The 26,444-nt window shown below is 42.9% G+C and overlaps 1 protein-coding gene and 1 pseudogene across 2 annotated transcripts in view; both read right to left on the bottom strand.

Moving 5' to 3' along the window:
• The window catches only part of LOC144805602 (uncharacterized), a 53,023-nt pseudogene extending 29,998 nt beyond the window's left edge, over positions 1-23,025 (bottom strand).
• Positions 21,047-26,444, bottom strand: part of LOC144805601 (uncharacterized) — a 69,244-nt gene continuing 63,846 nt past the window's right edge. For both annotated transcript variants that reach the window (XM_078672126.1, XM_078672124.1), the window contains exon 2: positions 21,047-25,005. In XM_078672126.1, coding sequence (XP_078528252.1) covers positions 23,141-23,974 — 834 coding nt within the window. In that variant the 5' untranslated portion in view covers positions 23,975-25,005 and the 3' untranslated portion in view covers positions 21,047-23,140. The remainder of the gene's footprint in view (positions 25,006-26,444) is intronic.

Genomic DNA, 26,444 nt, shown 5'->3' with positions numbered 1-26,444 from the left:
TTATTAAGGGTATGTATCCTCTCCTTGCCGAAGGCTTGCCAAAAGCGACCCCAGAGGCATCCAGTAATTTCCCGCCACCATTAGTTCCGACCAAGCTACGTCACAAACCGACCGCAGCTGATATTTTTATTTCGTCCTATTTGGATGACACAGTTCCAGAATATGCAAATCCAGTTCGCGCTCCACCTGTCCCTGTAAATCAGGCACTTCCCGCTCTTCCAGGCACCGGAGTACCTGTTACGGTACCCCCGGGTCAGCCCGTCATACAAGTTCAGCCCACGTTACAATTACCGACCCTGCAAGCACGAAGAATGTCAGTCGACGATTCTAGTCTAGGGGCCGCAGGAGGAGGTCCTCCTCAAACCCCGCCGCCACACAAGCGTTTATCAGCACTCGAATTACATGCTCAAGCATCACAGCGTACTCCCAAGAGTAATAAGTCTGTCGCAGAAATCAGGCAAGCCCTTAACGAATGTAGTTATGATCCAGTTCCAGGCGAAAATACTATGGTTTTATATTCCGTACGTGTAAGAAGGGTGACCGAGTATCTAGTCACCTTACCGAATATGAAAGAAGATCTAGACAGAATATATCGTTTCATCCGTACAGGGGATGATCCAGAAAGTATTGGCGAGATTATGTCTCAAAGAAAAGCCGAGATTCAGCTCATGATATTAAAGTTCCTGATCAATTGTCTAATAAGAGAACAAGATTACCCGACTAAAGATCCCGCCGACATGAGAATCCTGACAAGGTGGAGTGATAATATAGCCGAGGGTAAGCACAAGACCATTAGTGCCATGGAAAGTATGTACAAGAAAATTCGTAAAGAAATAATAAAGTTACACGAACAGCGTAAAGCAGCACAAGTAAGCGAGAAAGAAAGTGCCTCTGATCCTGAAGAGGAAGACGAGACTCCCGTCAGAATAGCGTATGTAGGAAAATCCAGATTTCCAGACCGCCATTTACGTCCAGAACCTAAGTCTATTTTTCATCATCCAGAACGAGAGCCGCGCTCTCTAGAACAAGTATTTCAAGCTACCGATCACATTCTGAAATCACGAGTCGGTTATAGCGAACTAAGTACTATGCACGAACAAGAACTAGCCCGATCAGCAGTCCGATGGATTACTGATTCTACCACTTTTCCAGACGAAATAGTGGCACAAATGTTTCTGAAACTGCCCCCAGCCGAGCAACGACTGGTGGGTATGTATATGATCCAGCACCTCATTACTCTGTATGAGGGTCAACATTCTGATCCAGGTCCGTTACATGATATCCTGAACGAGTTACTCCAGTATAGATGGAGAGGTCTAGGTACCGATTTAATTAGTGTCATTCTAGAACAGCGTCACAAGTATAGAACGTTCCTGAACCCGCATTTTGTTCATGTCTCACCCCCAGAAAGTAAACCATTCTATATAGACAGACAGAATCCGTTACGAGAAGTCCACCCAGTCCAGGGGGCGGGTGGCGACATGCAACGAGTGTTTGTATACACTCCGATATCAAAGATGGAACTCCTTGAAATGAAGAAATTAATTCCCTGTCATGACAAAGATCCAGCGGGGTTCCATAGAGAATTAAAAGACATGCTCCGTATGGGAGAATACACTTACCCAGATATCATTAAAATGTTAAAGGTCCTGTTACCCGCAGGGGTATATGAAAAGTTAAAGGAAAAAGAATGGGAGGTGGGAGAGAAAAAGATCGATTGGACAGCTCTAGAAGCTGAAGACAAGGCACGAGTACCAGGTACCGGTCTTGGAGATAAATGTAAAGAATTACCAGAATTATTGATTCAAGTTTTACCCAGATTATTGACAACTAGGAAAGAAGACTGGGATGCAATCTCAGCCTGTAAACAGAAACAAGAAGAAGATATTAGTGATTTTTATTCTAGATTCGAGAAATGTTTCAGTATTAACAGTGGTCTCAAGACAAGTAGTGAGTCATACCCTCATCTTTTCGTTACCAAATTGGTCGAGAATTCAAGTCCACAGATTAAAAACCGAGTTTTAAAAGTCGAAAGCACCTGGCAAGCAAATAGTCCGTCCCAGATGCTCCAGATGCTCCAGTATCACCAGAATAGAATCAGAGAAGAGCAAGAACACGAAAGAAAACGTATGAAAGACACGAAAATGAAAGTGCTAGTTGCACAATCTATTCCTCAAGACAGTCAGAAGAGGGGTCCGAATCAAGCCAGTCATCCTGCAGCTCCCGTTAAAGGGAACTGCAATTATTGTAAACAGCCAGGTCATTTTATAAACGAGTGTGCAGTTCTGAAACACAATATAGCTACTGGTAAGACTAAAGAAAGACCACGTCCGCCGAGACAAGAACAAGTTTCACAGACTCCTCAGTCACAGAATGCACCACAGACAGTTACAGTACCGCAGCCTATTGCTGCAACACAGCACGTTACATCGCAGATGTACCAGTATGCACAGTCTGAGTATCCAGAGTACCAGTCATATTCATGAAACAGCCTAGAGAGGGAGGTAGGCTTGCCTCTCATCGAGATTCCGGTAGACCAAGAAGGTCCCTATGTTCATAGTCAAGTATTAGGGAAAGACAGAAAATTTTTGATCGATACAGGGGCAAGTAGGACCACAATTAGTCATGCCGAAGTTCCAGGGGCTCCGCTCTCAGGCTCAAGAAATGTTTCCCTTGGATTTTCAGGAAAACCCATAGTTAATGAAATATCTCAGCCAGTTACTCTAGAAGTAGGTCCATTGTCCCGTACTACTGATCTGTTACTTACTAAGTCATGTCCAGAAAATCTGTTAGGTATTAAAACATTGAAAGAGTTAGGTGCAATTATTTGTTGTTCCCCAGAGGGAATACGTCTGTTCCTACGTGACTTTAAGGGTCACTATGTATTACGAGATTTTGACTCAAGATTGTCTAATGTTCCGCAGCATTTATGGGCGCAAGGTCCAACTGATGTAGGTTACATGCAAATCACACCCTATCGTGTGACTCTCAAACCAGGTGTAGTGTTACCCCGAATCAGACAGTACAGATTGCCACCTGAGGCTGTAGCAGCCTTATCCAAAATTATTGACGAGCTCATGGCTCAAGGAGTAGTTGTAGAAACTGACTCCAATGTATGTAATTCTCCGATCATTCCAGTCATGAAACGTACTGATCCAAATGCACCCCCAGTATATCGATTAGTGATTGATTTACGAGAGCTTAATAAATGTATTATTGCTCAGTATCCAGTTGTTCCAGACATTTCTTCCCTGTTAACAGCCATTGATTCCGAAGCCATGTTTTTCACTGTTATTGACCTCAAGAATGCATTTTTTAGTGTTCCAATTCATCCAGACAGCCAGTTTCTTTTCGGATTTTGTTTAAATGGAAGGAGCTATATGTTTACACGCGCTCCTCAAGGTTTCACAGAAAGCCCTAGTATTTACAGTCAAGCACTCAAGAGACAACTAGACAACATTCACATGCCAACTGACACTGCCCTGCTCCAGTATGTCGATGATCTACTGATCACAGCCCGTTCTGAACGTGCTTGCGAGCGAGCATCACTTACAGTTCTGTATTTTCTAGCCGAGATGGGGCACAAGGTGTCACCTTCGAAGCTTCAATTCTGTGTCCAGCAAGTGGTATACTTAGGACACTTGCTGTCCAAGAGGGGTAGGCAGTTGACACCCGACCGTATCCAGTTAATAGCGAGTCTTCCCCAGCCCAGAACCCAGAAGGAGGTACGTGCTTTTATCGGCCTTACTTCTTATTGTAGACAATGGATTCCCCAGTATGCATTCCTAGCCAAGCCACTGATACAGTTAACGACACAGGAGGCAGCCGTATCGACTGTCCTCCCTTGGACATCTGATCATACACTTAGTTTCAACGAGTTAAAGAAAGCCCTATGTCAAGCTCCAGTTCTAGCTACACCGAACTACAGTAAGCCTTTTACACTTTTCGTTACAGAACGCGAAGGTACAGCATTATCTGTTCTTACACAAGATCAAGCTGGTCAATACAAGCCCTGTGCTTATTTTTCGAGCACATTAGATCCAGTCGCCCAGGCGTTGCCTGCGTGCCTCAAGTCAGTTGCAGCCACAGCACTAGCTATCAGACAAAGTGATTCCATAGTTTTAGGACATTCCCTGACAGTACAAGTACCCCATTCAGTAGAAGTTCTTTTAAACCGAACACAGACTCAGCACTTGACAATTGCACGTTTGACAGGTTATGAATTGACACTGTTCCAGCCACACATAGAAATTAGACGCTGCAACGTCCTGAATCCTGCTACACTGTTACCATCAGTTAGTTCAACTCCAGACACACATGATTGTGTGGAAGTAGTTAACATTACGACAAAGCCAAGACAAGACCTTACAGACATTCCGTTACTAGATCCTGACCTGACACTTTATGTGGATGGTTCATGTATGAGAACTAGTACAGGAGAACTAGTCGCCGCGTATGCAGTGACTACTGACACTGAAGTTATTGAAACACACCGTATTGATACTCTGTCCGCTCAAGCAGCAGAGCTAGTCGCTCTGACACAAGCCTGTATACACGCTAAGAACCTGAAGGTTAATGTTTACACAGATTCACGTTACGCATTCGGAGTTGTACACGACTTCGGAGTGCTCTGGCAAGAAAGAGGTTTTATGACTTCTCATGGAACCAAGATTCAGCATGGTCTCCTTATTCAAGCCCTGTTAGATGCCATACATTTACCGACATCTATTGCTATCATGAAGTGCAAAGCACACACGAAAGTTACAGACATTATTTCCCAAGGTAATGATTTAGCAGACCGTACAGCCAAGCTTACAGCACAAACTCCAGACATTCCAGTTACTCAGACACATATTCCAGATCTGATTACATGCATGACAGTTAAGGACCCTACTCAAGATGTCATAGATATCCAGTTACATGCTACTCCCGATGAAATCAAGAAATGGTCTGTACAAGGAGGGGTCCAGACAGATCAAGGATGGTTAACGAAGGGTAGAGCCACATGGTTTCTCCCCGATTCTATGGTTCAAGTCATTATCAATACCGCACATAGTCCAGCACATTTAGGAGAAAAAGCTATGTTAGACAGTATCCAGAACATTTGGTTCAATAAGCATTTACGAGCTGCAGCCAAGCAGAAAGTCCGTACCTGTATGATATGTTGTCAGTTTAATCCAGGTAAAAGTGTTCCGGTGGAACAAGGTGGTTTCCAGCCCCCTGACCACCCTTTTGAGGTCCTCCAGATGGATTATATTCAAATGGAGCGATGTCGAGGTTTCAAGTATGTCCTTGTAGTAGTATGCGCTTTGTCCAGGTGGACAGAAGCATATCCAGTCCCAGATTACACAGCCGCGACCACTGCCAAACAGTTGGTTCGTGAATTTTTCCCTAGATACGGACTCCCTAGAGTCGTATATTCTGATAACGGTCAGCCATTCTCATCCGAACTCATGAAGCATGTTTCCCTTTTGTTAGGGTACCAGTGGAAGTTCCATTGTGTACGCCATCCAGAAGCAGCTGGACTAGTAGAAAGACATAATCAGACTCTGAAAATCCGTATAACAAAAATCTGTAAAGACAAAGGTGTAGACTGGTTAGTAGCTTTGCCAGTCGCTCTGTTCTACATGCGCATGGTCGCACATTCCAGATCAGGTCTGTCCCCGTATGAGGTCGTATTCGGCCGCCCCCCTAACATGTGGGGTACTCCTAGACCCCGAAGTATTACCGATGTTTCATGTAATATGCTGACAGATTACCTAGCTTCCTTGATGTCTGCCCTCAACTCATGTCGTTCACAGGTTGCCGCCGCATTTCCAGACAATACCGAGGTGGCACCGCATGAAATCGTTCCAGGTTCGATGGTCCTCGTCCGCAACTTTGACAGATCAAGTCCGCTGGAACCACGTTGGAAAGAGCCACGTCAGGTCCTCTTGACCACCCGAACTGCCGTCAAGCTAGAAGGCAGGAAGGGGTGGGTTCACCTTTCTCATGTAAAACTTTTCAAAGGACCGAAACAAATCTTCAAAGACATTGCCAAGAACATTTCCCAGGATTCGAAGGATTGCCAGAACATTGTTTTAAAGGACTGTCCCGCACCAGACTTTGTTATAACCCCTCCCTTGTTAGAGAAAACTCCGCAACAGGAGTATAAGTTAAAGCTCAGGTCTAATAAGTCAGCCAGTTTGATTGTATAAGTCCTCCCCTAGGTGAAACGGTTAGACTGTTTCTGACATGTATAAAATAGACCCCCATAGTGAGAGAGTCAGTCGAAGTTCACTACAATGCATCGTTTTTCTGAGTTTCATATTATTTCTCAGCATAATGATTTCCTGCACCAGCTACGCATTTTTTCTGTATTTACCAGTTCCTCATGTAAATATGTCTGCTAATGCTACAGTAGAGCACACGTTTAGTGATCTACCTCCTCACGAATATGCATACCGCCTTGCCATGCGTAATAACACATTCATCCGTATGTTACATTATTCACACCAGACCAGCAATGCCACTAATTGTTGGGTGTGTGGTCGACTCCCCCCTTTCCAGACATCGAAGGGAGTTCTGCCACTGTTTCCTTATCCATTCTCACACAATGGTTCGTGTGGAGCATGGTCCACGTTAACGTCATCCTCAACAGATATGTCTTTTCTTAACAGTACATGTTTTCCAGACAAGCAAGGTTTCCCCCACAGAACAGGTTTAGATTTAGAAAATGAGGTATATAATTTAGGAAATTATTCGTCGAATTTCATGGTCCTGAATGTTCAGTCTGATACTACTCCAGACTTACCTGCTATTTCAGTACTACCAGTCAAAGGCGAATTATGTGTCCGTAGTTATGGTTCTGTACATATAGGTCATAGTGAATGTACTACTGTTATCCAGTATAGTGACAGTAGGAAATCTATTTTTAAAGCTTCACGTCATTCTTATTTTGTTTGTGGTCAAACTGCATATGTCCGTCTGCCCCTCGATTGGGAGGGAACCTGTTACATTGCCTTCCTACTGCCACCTGTTTTTCTAGCCCCACCTGATTATCATAGGAATTCTTTCTTAGTACACACTAGACCTAGAAGGGAGTCCCCAATTGTCGATCAAACTGAAACTACTCTAGAACAGTATACAGATTTCAATAAAGGTTTCTTTTTCTTTATAGGTCCTGTCCAGAATAGTAAGTTAATACGTAGGCTAACCAGAACCCTTGAAGCTGTAGTAAATGAGACTGCCTCTGCTCTAGGTAATCTAACCGAAGAACAATCTGCTATGAGATTTGTCGTTTTGCAGAATCGTCTCGTCCTTGACGTCATACTGGCCGATAGGGGCGGGGCCTGTAGAATTCTCGGATCTAGTTGTTGCATTTTCATTCCAAATAACGCGCCGTCTGTTTATTCAGCTATAACCAGACTCCATAAAATTGCCCATCTGTTACACCAAGATCCAGGCACCTGGACATGGTCCGGTTGGTTCTGGAATGTAATTTCCGCATGGGGATGGAAAGTCCTGTCCTTCCTAGGTATTGCAGTAGCGATCATATTTAGCTGCTGCCTCTGTATACAATGTGGCCCTGCGATTTGCAGCATGTGTGCTACCTCTTGTATTCCTAGTCCCAAGCCCCGTTCTAAATCCCGTTCCAAGACAATTCGAGACGAGCAAATGGTACTGTATGAAATGATAGACGGTATCATGAATATTGATGTTTCCTGATGTAAACGTAGTGACAAGGAGGGAATGTGGAAAAGTAAATTTTGCCATGTTCTGTGTCCCTACGCCCCATCCGTCATATGTTATGTGTGCATGACCAATATGCATATGTTATTCCCCATTTCTAATCAAAGACGCAATTACAGTTGTGTCCACCTCTGGTATGTTAGTTTCCAGTCCTCGTGAATACTACGAATATCAGGCCTATGTAAGTAATGTTGCCACGTTTCTCAGTGTGCACGTTATTCAATTATAAAGTCCCCGTTTCTAGGCCTCAAAAGGGCCCGGACCACAGATTCAGCTCCTGTCTCCTGAAAGCCTCGCTAAGGAGCGATACAGCCCCCACCTGTATCCTCGACCCTTCACTTACTTCCTGCCTAGCAGTGCCCGGTGCACCCCGGCTCTGCCTCTGAGTCTGCCAAAAGTATGTTATAGTTCCTGCTATCAGTTCAGTCCTCCTCTTCTGCATTCCTAAGCTACTGAACTGCATCAATAGTTTCCGTCATTGTCTAGCCTTCTCGTCTCCACGTTAGAGAAATATTGTATTTAATGGTCATTTAATATTCTTCACGCACTACATGTAGAATAATGCATGGTCCAGTCTTAGAGTCAAGTTAGCTTTTCCCCTCATGACTTCTAGTTTATATCAACATGTTCCCTAAACATTAGATACCAGATAGGATTAGGTACATGTCGCTCCGACCCTCCAGACTCTAGTCTCTACTCCTAGCACAGAGTTCGTAGCCCCAGCTTCTCCTAGTAATACGTCATCGCTAGTTTTCGCGCACCATTAGGTTAGAGGTCCCGGCTCCTTAGGTAGCCCCCTCCTATGTGTCCGCCCATTCATGACATATTCTGTTACGTTTGCATCACATGTCTATGTATACTCCCAGTTACACCCACTTTTACTGTTATCTTTCGCGACTGCTACACGTCACGCCTTCTACTCCACCCACTGTTACGCCTACTGCAATGTAATGCTATGTGTTCGCGCTATGTATATATGCCTGTTTTTGTTATTGAATGTTAGCGCGCTCACCCCAGACCTAGCCCCAGCAGCTGCTGGGCATCTTTTTCCCCTACTGGGTCCCAGTTGTCCTGCTGGGCCCTGTCATTCTGCTCACCCCATGCAGGTTGTCCTGATCCTGTCCTTATGCTGTAATAAACCTGCAACAACTCCTACTACCTCGAATCTTGACTCTTATTTATTGAGCTATCTGTTATTCATTCAAGCATTCAAAAATAGGGTATTATTTATTTATTTACCACAGACACATAAAGACACAGACATGGGTGTTATGGGAAACAAGCATTGGCTCCTGTAAACACACAGACATGGGTGTTATGGGAAACAAGCATTGGCTCCTGTAAAGACACAGACATGGATGTTATGGGAAACAAGCATTGGCGCCTGCAAAGACACAGACATGGGTGTTATGGGAAGCAAGCATTGGCACCTGTAAATACACAGACATGGGTGTTATGGGAAACAAGCATTGCCGCCTGTAAACACACAAACATGGGTGTTATTGGAAACAAGCATTGGCGCCGGCAAACACAAAGACATGGGTGTTATGGGAAACAAGCATTGGCGCCTGTAAAGACACAGACATGGGTGTTATGGGAAACAAGCAGTGGCTCCTGTAAAGACACAGACATGGGTGTTATGGGAAACAAGCATTGGCTCCTATAACCACACAGACATGGGTGTTATGGGAAACAAGCACTGGCGCCTGCGAACACACAGACATGGGTACTATGGGAAACAAGCATTGCCGCCTGTAAACACACAAACATGGGTGTTATGGGAAGCAAGCATTGGCACCTGTAAATACACAGACATGGGTGTTATGGGAAACAAGCATTGCCGCCTGTAAACACACAAACATGGGTGTTATTGGAAACAAGCATTGGCGCCGGCTAACACAAAGACATGGGTGTTATGGGAAACAAGCATTGGCTCCTATAACCACACAGACATGGGTGTTATGGGAAACAAGCACTGGCGCCTGCGAACACACAGACATGGGTACTATGGAAAACAAGCATTGGCGCCTGCAAAGACACAGACATGGGTGTTTGAGTCCATGACAGGGTCTCGTATGAGAAACAAGCATTGGCGCTGGCAAAGACACAGACGTGGGTGCTAAGACACTCACAGTCGGAACACTTCTACTTCCTGGTTTCTTAAGCAAACACCAAGCAGGGTCCATCTTCGACTACTTTTGAGAAATGTCACTCGAGGGGATTTAATTCAGTGTAATCTCACGCATCCTTAGCTCTTTCAAATTTTAGTTTTTGTTTCTGTTTTGTTTCTTGTGCATCGAGGTCTGTGCATGAGACTGGCTTCTCTGAGCCAAAGCAGGGACCAGAGCTGCACACCTGTGTGTGTGTGCGTGTATCTGTGTGTGTGTGTGTGTGTCTGTGTGTGTGTGTGTGTGTGTGTGTGTGTGTGTGTGTGTCTGTCTGTCTGGGTTTGTGTTACTATACTTGTGGGGACTTGGGTGTGATAACACACTCACGCTGTGGGGACTTGATTGCACTGTGGGGACCTGAACCCAGGTCCCCACAAGGCAATGCCCTTTAAATAACAAAAAATGACGTCAGGAACATCTGTGTCAATTTTTACAACTTTAAAAGCAATTGCCTTGTGGGGACCTGTGTTTCATGAAGTGTGTTTATTTTTTTGCTCGCTCTGCCTCTGTAGAAAGGAGAAGGTACTGCAGGCTTAAACACACTGCATTTAAACACACTTTCTTCACCAGGAACACATGCTAGCAGCAGAAAGCACAGATATTTGAAGGAAAAAGCTGCATAACACAGTGTTAAAAATATTTTTCCTGCAAAGTAACCTTTTCCCTCTTTATTAAAGTAAACCTTTATTTACATGAAGCTTTTGAATTCAGACCATTTGTGTCTAAAATTGTTAGCTGTTTTATAAACATTTCTAAAAGCAATTTGGGTCAGTTTCGAGTTAAGAACCTGTGAAAGTGCCTTGATACCGCTTCAGGATAGTCAGTGCTATATAGATCGACTTACAATATAATACGATCAACACAGAGCTGAAAATTACAAATTACGCAGTTGTAATTAATCTTGTTAAATAGATAAATACGTTATGAATTCAGGGTAGCACATGAATGTAATAATTTGGACAGCTGACGTTGCAGAATAACTACTTTTATCCTGTCTGAACTTTCTTTGATTGTACACAACCAAAATATATAATACAAGCCACTTTTGTTAGTTTAGTAATATTGATTACCTATTTTGGTGAAAAGCCTTTTTACAACAGTAAGTGATTAATAAATATGAAACGTAAAGACTTCACAAATACTTAATTTGATGATAACTACATCCTGTTTAAACTATCTTGAACACACTTGAGGAACTGCTGATGTCGACGAAAAACGGCATACAATGGCCCATTGTTCAGTTTAGACACAATTTATTATAGCAGAGTAATACAGCACATTTTGTAAGTATTAAGTGTTCACATTCGTTATTTACATATATAGTGTAAATAAACATAAGCACGTTGCCATTCTTAAGTGACTTCTGAGTGTGTAGATGCGAGAATTGTTAACTTGATTGGTTTACTGCAAAAAGGTCAAACTTTGCGCAGTGCGAGCGCACACAGGGCTCTCTTTGGAATCCTCTGCTCTGTGTCTCTTTACATTACAGAGTTTGAGAGCAGGCAGCTGAGGTGTGGCTGTGGCAGGAGGAAGCGCTGATCCATAAAAGCGGCCGCTTTGGAGTGCCTTTCGCCTACACACCTCGGATAAAGGATCGCATTAGCATATCTATAGCAGGTGGGCAGACGTCCCATCCCCCAGAGCAGCCCCTGTGCTTTCAGCATTCTCCCCAGAAAAGCTTTAGGAAGCAGTTTTCAGCCTCAGAGTTTCCAGTCGTGGGAAGTAAACGGTGGTAACACAGAGAGGCCTCACAGGTGCGCAGTCACCAAGAAGCCTTAACACTGTTTAGAAATAATATATATTTATAAAAGAACTGAAAAGTTAAGTTAAATTGCTCCTTTATTATTCTCTGCATGAAAGGGTGCTTTTCGTCCTTCGGTTTCCTACTTCGTATTTTTTTTAAATGGACCGAAATATTACTATGAAATTAATACTTTTATTTGGTAAGATAGTTTACCCGACTGCATGTTAGGTTAATCAATTGTGCACTTAGCAATTCAAAGAGGGCACTGAAGGTTGTTAGTAACCCCAGCAGTAGGCAACAGTCTGACATGTGAGCACATTTTAGTTTTTTGTGATCATACACAGGCTCTTTGCATCACATCACATTACCATCAGCCTTGAGTTGAAACAGAATGATGGTACACAATTTAAGAAAATAGCTCTTAAGTGACCATCGTTCTAGGGGTCGAGCCAGGATTTCACACAAATGCCCTCATTAACGACTTATTTTATAATCTTCCATAATATAAATGTACAGCAATTCCGTCTCTGTGTAAACTCTATTTTTTATTTATTTTACTTCTCAGAATGATCAACAGACGCAATCCAGCTGCATGAGGTGTTTATATACTCTATAATCGCACCATCTGACACAGTAGTGTAACCTGAAAGATGGCTCCACTGTCTGTCTGTATGCCTTGAATTTACAGTTTATCTGAGCCCTGCAGTTGTAAGCAGAGGCTGTGTGATGTACGTTATCGAAGAGAAAAGTATTGCAAGTGCAGAGTGTAAGAACTGTATTTGAAGGGATAGCTCTACTGTAATTTATCTGGATTTTGCACCTTTAGGATCCTTCATGTGTCACTGATTATTGTAATCAGTACACTAGGCTTAGACCACGGGTACTCACAAACATTTTCCCAGGGCCTGCAAAGTTTGGTCGTTTGTGTGACCGAGGGCCGCAATGATGCCAGCAAGGGGGGGGGGGGGGTAAAGTCAGTGTAGGGGAAGCAAAGCATGTATAATCAGTGGCTGAACAAAACTGCTCAATGTGAAACCGGAATACCTAGAATGAATCCTGACTTCTCCACTTGACCAAATTGTGTGACCCTGGGCAATTGTTTTTTTTTTATTTCCCTCCTTTTTCTTTATCATCATATAAGAGGAACTTGAAATACATGACCTAAGGATGCATGATATTCAAAACCATCTCCTGTGCTTGGATGTAGTCACTAATGGCAATGAAATACTTCTGAATGCACTGCTATACTTTGATTTACTAAGGTGAAATAGTTCTACAGGTCAATTAAATACACTTTTCGAATTTTTAAAAGACTATCGTATTTTGAAACATTTGCGGTCTTTAAAAATGAAGGTGTTCCTAAAGTTAAGGGCCTTGTTACTGCCTTTCCCTAACTGCAGGTAACCTTTAAATGCGTTCTTGCTATATATTTAACATTTTTCTTCATGTTAGTGCTGAGTCGAGTAAACAGCAGTCGAGTGATGCTGCCCAGGAGCACCAGGAGGCGCATAAAGGCTGCTCGGGCTCCTGTGACTCCTGCGGCACGAGATGCTCGCTGGCCAAGGGTGGGCCCATATACGCCTGTCGAAGTCCGGAGGAGGCTGGGCTGGGACACCCCTCTAACCCCAGTAGTACAGGTCGTCTGGAGCCTGCATCAAGCTGGGTATGAAAGATCCAACCCTGAATTCTTGTCTAACTATCTCTATTATTGACTCATTTTTGCCAAAGCTACTAATGCCATATCTAAAGAGATAGCCCTTACGGAGCGCAGACTCTCTCTGGGGGACGGTGCCCACGGCTCCAATGATGGGCTTACAGTACTCTTTACCAGTACACCTGCTTCCTCAGAACTCAGTATAGAGCCCAAGTCACGGCTTAACATTCAGGGGGCTGCCGAACATTGTGACCTCCCATCAAATATCACTGCACCTGTTATTGACATTCCTCCCTCCCGCACTCACTAACCTCACTGTCCCCAAGCCCCCTCCCTTTCTGACTACGAACGGTAAGAGGAAGAAAGGTCCCACTAAAGAATCTCCCTCAACCTGAGCAAAGAAACTCAGGAAATCATCTCCTCAACAACCAAGATCTAAGACAGGTTCTGATGTTTATGAACTCCCACGGTCGCTGGTCCCATTGGAAGACTCTCTCTATTAATTAGCCTGATATTATCATAATTGGATAATATTGAACAAAAAATGGAGGAGTTACTAGGCCCCAGTAAAGTTCCAACACAGCCACCCCTTACACAATAACAACTATTACACCCTATGCACACCACAAATAATCTTGTTTGTACCCTTTGTTCTCAGTCAGGATGATCATTAGTCGTGGTCAATCAAGGGTGTGTCCCGCAAGTAGGGACACTACAAAGAGGGGGCATTCAGTTATTGTCAAGTGAACCTATCAACACTCCCTTCCCACTATCTGTAACACCCACCTCTCAGAAACCTGTGATCAGATTGGTTATCCCTAACCCTCCTGAGGGCTCTGGAAAAACCATTCAAAGATATGTCAAGTAGCCATCATTTGATCTCACGCAGAAATATTCTAAACCTCAATACCTTGATCTCCCACCCACAGCGCGCCCATCTATATTAGTTTTATTGAATGTTCCTGCTCTTAATTTCTCACAAAGTGAATCTATCACCCAGCTCATGCCCGAAGCACACCACTGGTTAAACATTCACATGAGGCCAGGACCTCTGATACGGAACCATCTCTTAATGGCGTGAAGAACCTCTTGGGTGGGCCCTTCTCCAAAATCTTATGAAGGCGATTGTGTTGTTTTAAACTTTGACAGCCCCCATTTGGTAAGAGATTTACTCTCACAACCCATAGCTGATCCGAACCTATTTACTATGATCGTCTCCTCACCTCTGGATTTCTTGTATAAACTACAAACCCTGCATCTGGGAGGGGTCCAGCATACAGTTTCAGATCGCCATCCACATATGAACAGGATTCCAATGATTAATCCTGTACATTATTCCACCTCCAATAGATTTGCCCTTTATCAGGTCTAGATTCTTCTGATTGACATACGGGTGAAAACCAGTTGTCTAACAGAATACAGTTTGAAGGGGTGAAGCAAATGGATGTTTGCCAGCTCTTACCGCGGGAAAGGAACATCAGAGTTGTGCTGTCTCACACATATCAGCTCCCGACCAATGCACTAATTTATCTCTTATTAGGGACACACAGACCTAACATACTCTTTTGCATCCTGGAACATAGCTGGATACAGCAGCAAGCGTAACAATGAGGAATGGCTTTCTGTTCTGTCCAATTACCAGATTATCCTTATCCAAGAAACCTGGGAGACAGACCCAATATACATCGATGGATATAGGTCTTTTCAAACTTTGGTCTTACCATCTACAGGGATTAGGCCCAGGGGTGTCTTATTAACACTGATTTCCAACGTGGTGGCACTTAAAGTCCAGACATATATAAATACTTCTCCAAATTTTCATTTTCTGGTTATTAAAGGCACTGACACCTGGGATCTATTATTGGTAAACTATTATAATAACAACTTTTTGGACCCAGTAGTGGTACCCCAATCTCTGGATAATTTGTTAGAGGATTTAGTGGAGTCTCATCTCAAACCCCTATATGTAATTTGGTTGAGAGATTTTAATTTGAAACCTTGCTCTCGAAATTCTGCAGAGCTATGTGGAATTTTGGATCACAAAAATGTCTGTATCCCCTATTTTCATCACGACACTCAGGGGAACGTCCTCAATACCATACTAGTGAAATGGTAACTTTTGATCCATAACGCTATAGAGACACACACGGGGACTTTCTTTCCAACTTTTCATAGAGGTGAATATCTATCTACTCTAGATTATATCATCTAATCTGAGATCCTAAATTCAAGGCTTTCAAAACCAAAAACTAACTTCACTGAATTTAGTGATCCTGCCACACTGTCCAGTGGTCTGTTATGGCTGGTGCCTTAGTCCCAAAACGGCCCCAAATTTCCCAAACCAATTATAAGTAGATCCAATGGCATCACTTTGAAATGGGAGAAGGTCGATGTGATCACTCTTTTCATGACTTTTGTTTTGGCTAACCCGGAGGGCATAAAAATCTGTCAGGATCCATCACTAGACCAGATCTGTATAGCTGAGGCGTTTAACAAGTTACTAATGTATCTATGGGAGGGTTCGGAAAGAGGGGTGGCTACACTCATTTCCTTTGTCCAGTTTCGTGCCAGAGTGGGGGCTGGTAGCCCCTGCAACCGGTTGGAATTGGACTATGCATAGGGACACCAAATGTGTCCCCAGTGCAGACTTCAAAGCACTTTCAGAGTGCACCCACCCAGCCCCAATACACTAAAGCCTGTCTGGGAGGTGGTTACAGCTCCCTGCGACAGGAAACCTATTCTCCAGGCATCCCCTGCCGGAGTATCGGTCAGCAGCAGGAGGCCAGACTTGTGTCTGTGGCTGCAGCATCCATTTTGTGATGCCAGATCTCTTTTAAACTGGTACCGGGTATACAGGTGTGTACATGTCTCTCTCTCTAGAAGGGTGGAATTCTACCGCTGCTGCCAGACCTGGCGGGGGTGGGGAGGGGGGGGTAGGATTCCACCAAACACGACATGTTTCCATGCAACCAGACCAAAGTTAGCATTTTCAGCGAGGATATAATGCACTTAAGAGTAGATGGTTAGGCTGCATTACAGGACAGCCCCAGAGAATAGGTTCCAAAGGCTGCAGAGGGGCCCTGCTCATGCATAGGCACCCTCTCACATGAAACCAAGCACCCTTCCTTCAGGATTGATAAGGCCTGCCATAGGGGTGACTGATAGGTCTCTATGTGTAGTGATTTAAGGTAGATATAGGTAACCTATATCTTAGTAAGGGGTGCCTGCACCACCTTACCCAGGCTGCAGTAGCAGTCCTGTGGTGTCATTTTGGAAGGCTTCCCAGGGGTGGCATAATACATGCTGCAGCCCCTGGTAGGCCGCTGGGGTACCTATGCCCTTATTACCTAGTATACCATATACTAGGGACTCACAAGGGTACCCCAGTAACCAAACTGGAGTTTACCTATAGTACATGGAATCAATTTAGAGAGAAAGCAGATAGGCTGGGGCCATGAATAGCAGGATCCCAGCCAAACTAAGTCAAAAACCATCAAACCACCCAGAAAAAAGTGGGGGCAACCATGTAGTCAGATTCCACCTTCCTACACAGGTCCCAAAATATCTACAGAAATGTCCACCACGAACCAGTAGCCTGTTCCCTAATAACCATGGGTTGCATCCTGCACATAAATATCGTGTTACAACACGCACATTCAGCACATTCACGCACTAACCTCTCTACATGTACATCCATGGCAGGCCACCAATATGCTTACTTGATCCTTTCCTTTGTCTTGGCAATGCCCATGTGCGAGGCGTGAGCACTCTTTACTAGCTTATCCATTACTGGAAGGGGTGCAACCAACTTACTACCATGCATGAGGAGACCCCCCCTCCCCCCCACTGCCAGATCTTCCATAACTTGCCAAAGACTTCGAGGACCTCTCCACAGTCCCTCTTCTCACACAAGCTACCTGTGACCATGGTGAGGACTTTCAGCAAATCTAAATAGATCATGCGATGTTCCCTCCACTCACTTACGAATATCAACCCTTAACTAATCGCACACACATTAATTCATTCCTCCAGTTCTTCACCTTCAAACCACTCAACATCATCTGTTCCTCCCTGCCCTTGGACCAAACAAATGTGCTTCCCATCTGGAGGAGAGACCTCAAACAAGAGGTTTTCCCTGCAAAGTTCAGAACAAACTTGTGATAAAATTCAGCCATGCCCAGAAACTTTACAAACTCTTCTTTGTTTATAGGGGTGGCCAAATTTCAAAGGGTGTTTACCAATGACTTTTTGGATTTGATGCCTGCAGGGGACACAAAATGCCCTAGGTACTCTATTTCTTTGACATTAAATTTGCACTTGTCAGCCCTAAGGGTGCGGTAAGCATCACGTAACTTCTTCAATACTGACCTCAGCCTCCCATTATGATCCTCAAAATCCACACCAGAGATGAGCACATCATCTGGGTACACCTTGACACACTGAAGGCCTCCAAGAATGCCCTCCATCACCCTCTTTAAAAATGAGGCCACAGAAATCAGTCCGAAAGGCATTCTTAGAAATCTAAAGGTACCAAAGGGTGTTACAAAGGAGGTAATGTCCTGGGAAGAGGAGTGAACGTTCTGAATGTTCTGAAGAGGAGTGAAGCCTGGCCTGGTGATAGGCGGAGGTCAAGTCCAAGGAGAAAAAATAACTGCATTTTAGTTATGTTGGGTAAAGGGCAATGATCAACAATAACTGCTTTGTTGAGCACCCTCGAGCCAACACAGAGGCAGCCTCCCCATTAGCTTTGCGGGCCATAACAACAGGAGAGACCCACTCCGTTGCTTCAACTTCTCGAATGATCCACTTGGCTAAGAGATTGTCTAATTGAACTTTCATGCTCTCCCTTACTAACAGAGGTGCATTCCTGACCTTAACTGTTTTTGGAACAGCGTTAGATTTGACCTTTATCCGATGTATAATGTTTGAGACAAACCCAGTTCACCAGCAAAGACCTCAGGGAATTCCTTGATCCAGTCTCAATTAGCATTACTAACAACCCCAACTGGTGGAAATTCTTTTAGGCAGACAGAAAGATTCTCATTAGGATCAAGGCAGATATTTAGATCACGTTGATGGGACCAACTTATGAGCGAGTCCTGCTTCATCAAGACATATATTTTACCAGGGATGACTCTCCCTTTGAAGTCAATTGTGCCCCAGAAATAACGCAGCAACTCAATAGTCACCACACCTTAACCTTTTGGTCTAATGTCTGGCTTCAAAAGGGTGACTTTGCCCAGCCGATAACGCTCATTAAATGTTTTGGGGGCTAGTCTTACCTTGGCCCCAGAGTCGAAGAGCATGCTCACAGGAGCATCATTGTTCAAAACTAGCTCCTGAGGGCAATCATCAGCATTCCCGGTGACTGGGAGAACATTGATTCCTTCCAAATATTCTTCATAAAGATCAACTTCCATGACTTTTTCATGCTTGTTGCCCGTTCTGCAGCTCTTTGAAACGTGACCTTTTCTCTCACAAGTTTTGCGCATGGCCTTCCAGCATGGGCAGTCTTTAAAGTTGGCCCTTTGACCAGGGTTGCCACACCTGAAGATCTTCCCCTGAAAATTATTTGCGTAATAGGGATTTAAAGTGGTGCTTGATTTGTGTTTAACGATTCTATCCACCAGCACCTTCACATCAATGTTCTCGTTTTTATCACCTGAACTGTTTTTGTGTATGACATCAACACACGCTTTTGAATGCTCAGGACTTTTGGCTATGGTCAGCACTTCTTGAAGCAATTCCATGTCTTTTTTCCACAGGGCGTCTCTCGTTTTGCCAAGGGCGCATCCCAACATGAACTGATCTCTTATGCACTCCTCTTAAGCTGCACCAAAATTGCACATGGAAGCCAAATTATGCAAGTTAGTTATGTACTGTTTGACTGACTCATCCTGCCTTTGCATCCTTCTCCCAAAGTGATATCGTACAAGGACAGTACAAACTTTGGGGAGGTAGTGCAAGTCAAGCTTTTTGATGAAGATCTCATATTCATTAAGAGTGGCATAGTCCTATCAGAGAGTTCAGGAAGGTGTTCAAAGAATTCTTGTCCCTCAGAGCAAAACAAATGCATTAACCATGAGGCTTTCCTCTATGCGCTTAAGGAAGTGCCACAGACACGAGCATAATGTGTGAAAACCTTCTTTCTCTTCAGCCACCAGAGAGAAGGAACTCCTGGAGATGTCAACAAGAAGGGAAGGGCAGTGACATTTTGCATTATGTATGTACTATGTTTTGACCTGGTTTGAACTTCAGTGTTCTGGTTACAGTGCACAATATCCACAAACCTTATAAGCTGAGCACATCAGCGACATTGTGTGAAACTTCAACAATTAAAATGTTGTCCAATGCGCGCAATCCCAGATACTTTATTTGCTGTGAGTATCAGCTGAACCATCAGCCTGATTACTGATGGAACATATTTATATAGAGAGGAGTCACTTTAGTCTGGTGCTCAATTACATGTGTAGATGTGAGTCTGGTGGTGCCTGATAACTAAAAGGCACATATTTGTTTACATACAATTTCATATATATCTGATTTATTATTCCTATTACAGCGCCTTCTACCTTGAGAAGGTCCATCCTAGACCAGTGTGTGGACAAAACACATGCCGACAAATCGAGGACAAAGGGATTGAGACCTGGTCTAGGAACACTAACAACAAATCCTACATCGCACCTCACCTTTAACTGATGGAGAGCAACAATCGATATAAAGCGATATATTGAAAAAAAGTAACCTGTAGAATTGCTGCACATTAAAGTAAATTAACTAATAATGAACTACATAACCACAGCTGTGAGACCTGGAAGCCAATTATTTCTCAGTAGAGCCCTTGTTTGTGATCACCTTACAGTGCTCACATTATCATCCACGCTAGAAGAGATGGGAGCCTGGGGTGTCTGGTTACAGAAGCTCATTTACATACAAAGGGGGTGACAGCCTGTTCACAACGCACAGCATAACTTGTTTACGTAAAGTGCTAGTACACAGAACAGGGTAAAATCTTGTGTCTCTTTTTTCTATTTCTTCAATATGTCCTGCACCTCGCTCTCTTCTTCTCTTTCTCTCATTTCAATTCATTGTAAATTACTCAAATTCACTATTGCTTTTTCAGCACGGCACAAGTCGGGGGTTGACACAGTTTGAAGGGGTGCCCCCACTATTATCTAGAAAAGGGACACAGTTCCACCTAGCTCTTTAGCCTGCGACTTGGAATTGTTACTTTGTTTCTTGCATCTGCAGACACAGGCCTCAGAGTGTTTGTAACTGTCCGTCCCACTAGCAGTGATCCCTTTATTTATTTGTGTGAGTGGCGCATGAGAGGAACAGAGAAATCAGCCCCTCTATTGCTTAATACACTGTAAATGTGAAACACTTTGGGGCTTAGGGGCTGGATAAAGAACGTCAGGAAACAAACACAAATTAAAAGCACTTTTGATTTATTCGCTGAAAACTGTTTAAAAATGTAAGTTACAAGTTCCACATATCTGTTTAAAAATATTTACACTTTCAGTCATTTCCGAGTTTAGTTACAAACTGATAGTGGGAAAAACACATCATTTATAAAAACTGATACCAAAATCTTCTTTTTAGAATATTTTATGTTTCTTGCTTTTTGTTTTTAAAACAGGCCGTCGATCTTTCATGTGAAAATTATTATAAGGGCCTGATATCACTTCTTGTGACGTCACTACTTGTGACATCATTGTGATTTGCATATGATAATGGGCTCCTTCACTATTTTCCTTATTTGTGCCCTGTTTATTAAATGACATGGGTCTATAGATATTCAAAATAATTATATAAATTCACGGGTATTCAGCCCATTTCTATGGTGATGTCACACATTGACAAGTTTTCGGCTGCTTCTTCTATTTGAAAACAAATCACCTGCCGTTCCCCCTCCTTCCATTTCTTTTTCTTTTTCACCCCCTTTCTTTGTCTCTCTCGCTCTCTGTATCTTTCCCCCTCTCTATCTCCCACACACTCCTGTTAGCTTTAGCATCATGAATGTCACTGCTGGCATTCATATGACAAATCCTGAGGCACATTTCAGGACAAAGGACAATCAGTGTGGAAGACGATTTGCTCGGAGTCCAACAGATTGTCCTGGCACATATATGCTTTTGATGTGGAATTTCACTATTTCACCACATTCCTCAAACAGAGTCTGCTGCTTACAGTTGCTCAATTATGGTAAAAAGTAGAGTTTAGCAAGTCGCAAAATGAATAGGGAGAGCCAAGTCGGGGAGGAGCCGCGGTTCACACTCAATTATAAGGCCCGAGCTGATCAATCAACCGATAACAGTGTGTAAAAGGTTCAGCAAATGTTACTTAAAAACAATGTATATTTTTGTATTTATAAAGTTTTATATGCTCTTTTATATCTAAAAATAGGTTATTTCTTGAACACCTGTGTTTCGCTTTAGTTTATTACATATACTGCAGTGGCATTTGTTAAAAGTAATACATACATTTTACCAATGAAGCTTCCATCTCCAGAGCCCTGACATGCCTACTTTGGGTGTGTTGGGTTTATAGGTTTTATCACTAATCCCACAAGTTAGCTGAAAATACCATTGTTAGTCCCAGTATTGTTCAGTGTTGCTTTTTACAGGAAGTGTGATCAGGTGCGATTTCATTTTTTTCTTTGCATCTCTTCTTCACCCAATAAAAATTAAGAATGTTTCTTTCCTTTTAATCCACATTGTGCTCGCCTCCAAATGTGTATCCTGGTGCATCATGTTGCTTATCTTTGTGTACGCAAGTGAGCAATCTCTGGAAACAAACACTTTTCTAACTTTGAAAATACTGTTATCTGTTTTTCTTCTTTACTGCTAGTCGGGTCTTCTATCAAAAGTCCTTCACACTTTCAGCGCCCTTCTATGTTTTCTCCCTGTGTGTTCGCTGATGACTTTGTAGCTCTGATAATCAATTAAAGCTCTTCCCACATTCATTGCACTTGAATGGTTTTTCTCCTGTGTGAGTTTGCTGATGATACCTTAATGCTGAAGAGAAGCGAAAACTACTGTCACATTCACTACAATAATAGGGTTTTTCCCCCGTGTGTGCTCGCTGATGACTCTGAAGTTGTAATAACCAACTAAAGCACTTTGCACATTCACTGCACTTGAATGGTTTTTCTCCTGTGTGAGTTCGCTGATGGCATGGCACCTTAATGCTGAAGAGCTGCGAAAACTACTGTCACATTCGCTGCAATGATAGGGTTTATTACCCGTGTGTGTTTGCTGATTACATTGTAGGTCTGATAACTGTCTAAAGCTCTTCACACATTCACTGCACTTGAATGGTTTTTCCCCCGTGTGTGCTCGCTGATCACTTTGTAGGCTTGATAAATGACTAAAGCACTTTGCACATTCAGTGCACTTGAATTTGATTTTCCCCTGTGTGTGTTCGATTATGTGTTTGAAGTTGTGATAAGTGACTAAAGCACTTTGCACATTCACTGCACTTGAATGGTGTTTCCCCTGTGTGTATTCGCTGATGTGTTTGGAGGTTTGATAAGCAACTAAAGCACTTTGCACATTCACTGCACTTGAATGGTGTTTCCCCTGTGTGTATTCGCTGATGTGTTTGGAGGTTTGATAAGCGACTAAAGCTCTTTGCACATTCACTGCACTTGAATGCCTTTTCCCATGTGTGTCTTCGCTGGTGTCTTTGAAGGCTTGATAACAGACTAAAGCTCTTCCCACATTCATTGCACTTGAATCGTTTTTCTCCTGTGTGAGTTTGCTGATGATTCCTTAATGCTGAAGAGTCACGAAAACTACTGTCACATTCACTACAATGATAGGGTTTTTCCCCCGTGTGTGTTCACTGATGAATTTGTAGGGATGATAATTGACTATAGCTCTTCACACATTCACTGCATTTATATGGCTTTTCCCCCGTGTGTGTTCGCTGATGGCTTTGAAGCACTGATAATCGACTAAAGCTCTTTAAACATTCACTGCATTTAAATGGCTTTTCCCCAGTGTGTGTTCGCTGATGGCTTTGAAGCAATGATAATTGACTAAAGCTCTTTACACATTCACTGCACTTGAATGGCTTTTCCCCTGTGTGTGTTCGGTGATGTCTTTGTAGGTCTGATAATCGACTAAAGCTCTTCCCACATTCATTGCACTTGAATCGTTTTTCTCCTGTGTGAGTTTGCTGATGATTCCTTAATGCTGAAGAGTCACGAAAACTACTGTCACATTCACTACAATGATAGGGTTTGTCCCCCGTGTGTGTTCGCTGATGAATTTGTAGGGATGATAATTGACTATAGCTCTTCACACATTCACTGCATTTAAATGGCTTTTCCCCCGTGTGTGTTCGCTGATGTCTTCGAAGGTTTGATAACTCACTAAAGCACTTTGCACATTCAGTGCACTTGAATGGTTTTTCCCCCGTGTGTGTTCGCTGATGGCTTTGAAGCACTGATAATCGACTAAAGCTCTTTAAACATTCACTGCATTTAAATGGCTTTTCCCCTGTGTGTGTTCGTTGATGTCTTCGTAGGCTTGATAACTGACTAAAGCTCTTCACACATTGACTGCACTTGAATGGCTTTTCCCCTGTGTGTGTTCGCTGGTGTCTTTGTAGTTCTGATAAGTTACTAAAGTACTTTGCACATTCAGTGCACTTGAATGGTTTTTCCCCCATGTGTGTTCACAGATGACTTTGAAGCACTGATAATCGCCTAAAGCTCTTTACACATTCACTGCACTTGAATGGTTTTTCTCCTGTGTGTATTCGCTTTTGAATTTGGACGTTTGATAAGTGACTAAAGCTCTTTACACATTCACTGCACTTGAAAGGTTTTTGTCCTGTGTTCGTGTGCTGATGAAGCTTGAGTAGTGATGACAAACTAAAGCTCTTGCTGCATGTGTGTCAGTCTTCTTTCTTGGTTAGTGTTTGTGGGTTGGGTATATATTTGTCTATATCCCTTGACTGTATTTCCTGATGGGCCAATATGGCTGATAAAGCACTTGTGTTTTTTCTCACACACTTTATATGTGTGCGGTATTTTACACATTTGATTTCTGTTTTAACAATAAAATGCAATAGCCACCAAATATTTGTCACACTCCTAATACGTAGAAGGTGTCTTTGTAGGTGATTGTGCCTTTAGATTGGATTATGGCTATGCACGCTTGCGGGTAAAGATGTATCTTCCTTTTGGCCAGTGCAAATTGCGATAGTCTGTTGTATTGTAGATACAAGAACTCCTCCTTCCTTTACCCGTCAATTGTCTGGCTCCGCTCTGTTGGGCTTTTCTCTGGCTGTTGTGAGTTACCCAGAAAGAGCTTACAATTCACCTAGAGTACTAAATGATGGCTTGTCATTATATTAGAAAACAGAGCTCTGCCGTAATCACATTATACTGATCCCACGATCAAAGCTGGTGTTGTACTCTTGTTTATACAGGAGGTTGTTGGTTATTGTTGTTGCCTTAATTTTGTAGTGGTCATTTCTTCGTCTCGTGGCATGCAGGTGCACAGCTCAGCCTCTTACAATCACTGAACTGCCCTTGATGTTTCATCCGGGATCTGTCAGTTTGTGTGCAGGTTCCTCTGTCGCTGACTGCACTGATGTTTTGCTGAATACTGTAGCTCATTATTTCTGCTATTATTGAAGACTTACAACATTAGCTTCATTATAGATGGTCATTTCATACATTCAAGGATGGTTTTCTGTTGGATGTAAAGATATTTAAAATTACTACAATCCAATGAGAGTGGAAGAAAAGAATAATAAGTGACACGTACTGCACAGAAGTGTAAATCAATCTACCATTATCATTCCATGTACCATTGACCTACTGCTGATGTTTGCACATGGATGTTTTGCCGTCTATCAAAGCAGCTTCTTTGTTGAAAATCTTACTCAACAGTTTGATTTCCATCATACCTACTTACCTATGTACTGTTTCTGACCTTACAATATCTCTGGCAGACATGCTGTGCTGTCTGTTGCTACATACTCTCTTGAAAAGGTATTGGACAATATTTCCCCCGCATTAACAAGGAAATTGTTCCTCCAGTGGCGCTATGGATGTCTGCCTTTGGCCTCGTACACAGCGTCTTGGACAGCGTGTTCTACGACACCATCGTGCCCGATGTGTGCCTACCCGAAAGAGGATGACATCCACGCAATCTTCTTCTGCAGGGGTTATGACCGAAGTAGAAAATATTGGCTAGTCCCTGCGCTTAGGAACCTGGGATTTAGATCTTTTCATACTGCGTATAGAGTTCTAAAATCTGACCTCTCCCCTTATGTAGTTTTTGCACTGTCAAAATTTTTAACTGCATTATGGGTTACTCGAACTCGCATGCTGAAAAGATTGGTATAACGGACTCCTTCAGCGATTTCCCCGAGTGTTTTATTTAATATTTAATGATTTTTATCACTGATCACTTCATGTTTAATAAGTTTTTAAAATGTTTGTTTTTGTTGTATCTTTTATGATCTGTGATCGAAATAAAGATTTTTTGAATTGAATTGAATTCCATGTACCATTGACCTACTGCTGATGTTTGCACATGGATGTTTTGCCGTCTATCAAAGCAGCTTCTTTGTTGAAAATCTTACTCAACAGTTTGATTTCCATCATACCTACTTACCTATGTACTGTTTCTGACCTTACAATATCTCTGGCAGACATGCTGTGCTGTCTGTTGCTACATAAATAGGAAGTAGATTCAAACTGCAGGAAGAGTGCAGTGTCCCTGCAGTCAGAGGCCAGGCACGAGGACAATCTGGCGCAAACAATGCAATAGCACGAGGAGAATCTGATGCAAACAAAGCAATAACACAGGTCAGGCACTAGAAGGATTTTATGCAAACAATGCAATGCAACAATTCAATACAATGGAGAAAGGAGTTGGCCTAATGGCGAGCATGGTCGACCTCAAATCTGTGGAACCAGGTTCGCGTCTCGGCAAGGATGCGCAACATCCTGTGATTCTGGGCAAATCACTTAATCTCCCTGTGCCTAACAAAAATTAATGTGTCCTCATGTAATGCAACTGGTGCTCGTGTAAAGCGATCTGATACCCGATACCTTCGGGTCAAGTTTGCGGTATATAAAACTCTGCTAAAAAAAAAAATGCAATAACATAGGCCAGGGACT

This window comes from Lissotriton helveticus (genome assembly GCF_964261635.1).
Source record: "Lissotriton helveticus chromosome 1_1 unlocalized genomic scaffold, aLisHel1.1 SUPER_1_unloc_16, whole genome shotgun sequence".
NCBI lineage: Eukaryota > Metazoa > Chordata > Amphibia > Caudata > Salamandridae > Lissotriton > Lissotriton helveticus.
This window is presented reverse-complemented; position numbering and strand designations above follow the sequence as displayed.